This window comes from Asterias rubens, chromosome 6, assembly GCF_902459465.1.
Source record: "Asterias rubens chromosome 6, eAstRub1.3, whole genome shotgun sequence".
In the NCBI taxonomy this organism is placed as follows: domain Eukaryota; kingdom Metazoa; phylum Echinodermata; class Asteroidea; order Forcipulatida; family Asteriidae; genus Asterias; species Asterias rubens.
The window spans coordinates 22,346,271-22,352,270 of NC_047067.1; the positions used below are offsets into that span (position 1 = coordinate 22,346,271).

Here is a 6,000-nt window from a genome sequence, read left to right on the forward strand (position 1 = left end):
ATCATTGCAAATATGGTATCATTTTAAAGAGGAACAGTTCAGCGTTGTAATGATATATACCATATACAAAGAGAGTATTAAATAATAACAAATATACTGGATTGAAAAAAGTTTCCTTACTTTTTGTGAGCAGTTTATTTTTACAGTGTATCTATCTGTGACTTGAACAACTAGCAAATCACACTGGATTTTGAATGATATTATAGTGAGCAAATATCTTATCAGTTATAAGTAGTTACAAACAAACAAAAATTGGGAAAAATTCACACAGTTTCCCTTGTGGTTTGTTGTTTGATATCTGAAATAATAATTTGCATCCCCTTCAGGTGATCCCCTGGCTTTAGCTTCCCATGGTGTGATTCGTGGTGACAAGGCAGTTATTGGTTGTATCGCTTCTGACTGGCACCCCTGACCAAAGATATTGACACTTAGGGAGACTGCCAACATAGGGCTAGATAGCTCAATCGGAAGAGCGCTGGTACATTAACCCGGAGGTCCAATCCCGATCTAGCCAATTTTTCTTTGTTCATCCCCCCAAATCTTATAAGGAAGAAGTCAAACATTTCTCTATTTGAAAATTATATTCCCACTCAAAGCTGACATGCATTCAATGTCAACTTGAATACAATCAGTATTCATGTTCTTCAATAGCAAATTCTGCTGTAATTGTCTCCCAAAATTTGCGATAACAAATTCTGCCCAGTTTAATCACTAAAAAAAATAACAATTTGCCAGGGGTTTTCATGTTTTTGTATGAGCCCTCGACAACCCAGGCCATGTACTTTAATGAGTTGAAATCGGAGAGCCCACGAGACCCTTGGTACATTAACCTTTTGAATGTTGTCTTTTAATTAATAGAGAGGGACAAGAAGTTGTGGGTGAGGGGATGCACCCGAAGACAGACCACAGTGGCATGATGTTGATGGCATACCTAATGATCACGGACATCGTGTGAACCACGCCAAGCATTAAGGATAGGCTTATGCCCGCGTGTAGTCCCCAGAATAGAAGAGTAAAAGGGTATACAGGGTCTCAGTCTGGCGACTGATCCGGAATAAGTCTTGATTCCACTCTATGGATTCGAGGTACCAATCCTGTCAGATAACTGGAGCGCAAGGGGAAGGGGGGTAGGTACAGATTGTTGATTTGACTTGGATGCAAAGTGGATGGGCAAACAAAAAGCTAGACATATCGACACAATTCAAGATGTAGAATTCAATACAATCCTCCTATAGACTCCTTCTAGGCTCCTTCGGTCTTCCAAGTTTGTGTTTATTTGTAATGCATAACGGGAGGATCGTGCATTCGCACAAGCTGGAACCTCTCTTAGGAATGAATTTCATAATTTGTTTTTTATTAAGTGTTTTTGTTAAACAAATAAAATAATAACAATATTTGTAATGTCCACACTTTTGCTCACCTTTTTGCAGGCAATATTTTGTTGTTTGTTTGTTCTTGTTTTTTTACTTGTTGTTTGCTTTGTAAAATCCCAACTATTGTTGCTAGTTTACTTTTGATTATGTTTTGTTGCTTGATTTCCCAAATTGAACTTTTTTTTCCGCACAAGCAATAAACCACAAGGGAAAGTAACAATTTGTTGGCTCAGTGGTGTAAGGAAGGTCGTTAACTGCACATGTCCATATTGATCAGAGGGTTGTTAAATATAAAAAAATAACAATAATAATTTATTCATTTATATTGTGTCCATTCCATAAAATGTACACAAGCACATAACAAATAATATAAAAATATTCAACTTTTACAACAGGAAAATACACAGCAATGCTTAGAATTGACACAATATATAATAATCCACAAATATAAAAAAATCATACAAAAAAGAATGGTTATTTTATGCGATACAATTTCTTTGGAGACCACTCTTGCCCTATAAACACCAATTACCAGGAGCTCCAACATATGCAAAACCAAATTTATAAATTCATACAAACTATAACGACCTTATAGTCTTGAGCCCACAAGTTGGTATTTCAGAATTCTAGAACTAAGAAATCAGCTTCCAATGATATCCAATACTCGGAACCAATCATCAAAAAAACATTTTTGCAACTTGAGACCTTCCAGTAATGTAACATTATATGAAAGCTAAACTATGTCTTGGTGAAAAAAAGCAAAACTCGACTCCGATTTCATAAAAAAAAACGGGTTAAGTGATTCTTACGTACCATATAAAATAAGACTCCTTCAGCGAATTGGCAGGAAGGTATTGTTGACAAGACACTGAAAATTAAACAGGATAGTACTGTGCTGAATCTGCAATGAGATAAAAGAAGAAAAAACAATCAGATAAATATTTTGAATGAAAAAAAATCACTGGCATAAAGGCACTGGACACCTTTGGTTAATGTCAAAGACCAGTATTCTCACTTCGTGTATCCCTAAATATGCATACAAAAACAAACCGGTGAAAATTTGGACTCGATTAAGAATAATGAAAGAAAAACACCCTTGTTGAACAAATTTGTGAGCTTTTAGATACCTTAAAAAGGGCCTCAGGCCTGATGTCTTTTAATGTTCCAGTGAGAAATTACCTCTTCCTCAAAAACTACATTACTTCAGAAGGAGCCATTTCTCTCAATGTTTGATACTATCAACAGCTCTCCATTGTTCATTCCCAAGTAAATTTTATGCTAACAATTATTTTGAATAATTACCAAAAGTTTCCAGTGCCTTTAAAGGTATCATTGGCAGTGTACACCTTGGGTAATTGCTAAAAAAAAATAATGACCAAACAGGAGGCCAAAGCAGGATGCCCCACAATCAAGAAGGCTATAAATAAGAAACAGCGATCGCATTGATGAAAGAAAATACGAAGGTAAAGTCCTCCCTATTAATTTCAGGCACAATCCAAGCACAACACCACTGGGAAATTAGCGACTCACAGAGGCACAAACAGGTTCAAACTCTCACTGTTGTGAGTAACTCATACTAATGGGGAGAGAAGTCAGGGCAAAGTGTGTCGAGTCATACGTGCTAGAAAACAGGTATCCCTCAAAATTACTCTCACTTATACAATGGCCACTGTCTCTTGGTAAGGGCTAATTTAGTAAAAAATCTTCATTATGTGTGAATGCTTGAATCTGCCAAACACAAGAAAGAAAAAAAAAAAAGAGCATCCACGGCCATCCATGCCCCCTGGTCATTGCCATAATGCCCTTGAAATGCTCCAGTAGAAATTATCAGTTTCCTCACAGGGTGCCCTTTAAGAAAGACAAAATGCCTTGTTGCCCTTGCCCTTTCAAAACCGAAGCATACAGGTTTGTTACAAGTCATCGAATAACATTGTCTTTTAGGATCCAGCAACAAGGACACCGTCTGTAATTCACCCTCGTTCAATTACCCTTGGTGCCACCCACTCACGCTTTCACCCCGTCCCTTCGCCCCGTCGCCGAATACATGGCGTGCATTTTATTACAACATTAACTAGTCCAACCTCACCCTGTCCTACTTTAAGGAAATTGTGCACATTTAACATTCAATTTATATGCAGCCTTGAATTGCACAGTGCAAACCCAGGTCATACATTCTGTTATTACATATCAGTGGGTGACGTTTCCATTGCGCCGGACGACGTTTAATTTAACCATCAAATGTTTTGACTACTGATTTTACAAGCGTTGCCATTATCCAACGTGTAATGGTCCTTTTATGACATGGGTGTATGGGGGTGCTGCCTGTATTAAATAAAGCGTGAAAATCTATAAAATGTTTCCGGTGGGTTTCATGTTTTTTCTTTTTGTCATATTGCTAGCAGATCTCAGCCCATTTCTTGGTAACAAATTTTCTTGGTAGCAAACTGGCGCTTGACTACTGACATTTTACCAGAAATGAATTAAGAGTTAATTATAATCAAATCATGTCCTGCTTAGAAATCAATAAAAACTATTCTAGTATGAGATTTCCAATTAATAAGAAACAACAATGCACCATTGAAAATGATAACAATAGATCTAACAACGTTTTCTGAAATTTAAATAATTGGTTTCCATTTTGGAGTAATGTTAACAGGTGTTTTTCCCAACAAGCATTCAAAGTTGCAAATAAACGACATTAAATGAACAAGTTTTTCGCAGAACTCAATGCATATGCTGAATTAAGAAAATGTTGAGAGTTTTTGGCAAAAGGAAAAGTAAAGTTTAGAAAAAGCCGATACATAAACTGCAAACAAAAATAAGTATATCTCACAAAAAGAAAAGGGTTGAAACAGACTCGTCTTGGACAATTACCAATAGTGTCCACTGTCTTTAAAGGAAGGGTGATAACTTTGCATGGTCCTTAATTTTTGGAGAAGTTGGCAATTGGTTACTTCTCCAAAAATTAATGACCATAAAAACTTACATGAGAACCTCTGCTGCTGTTATGGTATAAACTATTTTGAGGAAGGATTCCCTTCCAAGTAACATGGTTTGGATAGATTTTCCACCCAAAAGATTTGAATCAGAGTAATGATTGAAGCGTCTCTCAGATTTCTGAGGGTTTTCATTAGGTAAAATGCTTTATTTATTTTTATTTGAATCTTTTTCGATGGTGTAGGGTTTGAATGGTAGGGTTTGGTTGGTACCTCGCTAAACGAGGATGGATTTGAAAATCTTATGAAAACCCTTTTTTTCTCCTTCTTTTTCTCTACAAGTAGATGCTGTTTTCATATTAAGTGATTTTTATTGTATCTTTCTTTACGGTATCTTTCTCTTGCCAAAGACAAAAACCAATCTATGACCCTACCTTTAAAGGCACTGGACACCTTTGGTAATTGTCAAAGACCAGTTTTCTCACTTGGTAATCCCAACACATGCATCTGTGAAACTATTGAGTCAATTGCTAATCTAAGTAAATAAAAGAGTTTGTGAGCTTTCAGATGCATGAAAAAGGCTTCATCAGACCGTTTCTCACAATGTTTTATACTATCAAGAGCTTTCCATTGCTCGTTACCAAGTAAGTTATTACCCTAATTAATATTTTGAGTAAAGACAAAATGTGTCCAGTGCCATTAAGTGTTAATCCATGATTCCATAAGCAACATATTGGTAATTTCATGAACTAGTCAGTTATGTTCAAATAAACATTTCATGAGGGCAATGTTTCACCAACACGAACTCTGTAATCAACAGCTGTACTTACAAATTGGCCCTGACACTGTCAAGAAAATTACAATCGTGATTTTGTAAAGAAACCCATGTGTCTCCGAATCTCTTGTTGTCGGACCAGGCCCCAATTTCATAGAGCTGCTTGAGTACAAAAAGTAGCACAACAAAATGATGCTTACGGGCAGGGTTACCAGCCAAAATACAGTGTCAGTGTCACATACAATTTGTAACTGGTATCCTGCTTATTTCTGTTAAGCATGTTCTCTGCTTAAGCAGCACTATGATATTGTGCCCGGAGCTAAAGTGTATTAAGGGAGTTGGGATGAGGGATTTGCTAAAAATGTGATAAAGCGTTTAGTATTTTTCAAAGGCTAGGGTCGCAAAACCGGCTGATACCAATTTCAGCATTCTTGTCACAAAGGCATTTTGATTGGCGCCCAGTTTGCTAGGAGCTCATTCTTATTTTTTACAACCAAAACTAAAATTTAAATACGGACAAACTATTGTTCGTTTCCTGCGACACAAAAATTGGCGGTCTCAAAGCGGACATGATTATTTGTTTACGAGGTCCTCAGGGTATCATCAAAAGGTTCCTAGTTATTCATGAATTCTTAAATTTCTCCCTACAGAATATGACATCCATTTGGGAACTAATTAGTAAGACGACATTATAAGCCACAAAAAAGCCCTTAGAGATTCCTAAACATTTTGTTTGTCGTCTTTACTTGGTTAAAGGCACAGTATACCTTTAGTTTTCGGAATAGTTTGAATGTTTTATAAATTAATCCTATAATTTTTTATATTTTTTTGTATGCAAGTTGCTTGACACACAAGGCCTGAAGGTCACTTCAAGGTGTGGGCTACAATTATTTTTTCCAGAGGCCATTGCCACCTA

The 6,000-nt window shown here is 36.5% G+C and overlaps 1 protein-coding gene across 1 annotated transcript in view; it reads right to left on the bottom strand.

Moving 5' to 3' along the window:
* LOC117291571 (potassium voltage-gated channel subfamily KQT member 1-like) overlaps positions 1-2,262 on the bottom strand; it is a 35,595-nt gene extending 33,333 nt beyond the window's left edge. The window contains exon 1 of the mRNA XM_033773375.1: positions 2,187-2,262. Within this exon, the coding sequence (XP_033629266.1) occupies positions 2,187-2,189 (3 nt within the window). The 5' untranslated portion in view covers positions 2,190-2,262. The remainder of the gene's footprint in view (positions 1-2,186) is intronic.
* Positions 2,263-6,000: the final 3,738 nt, after the last annotated feature.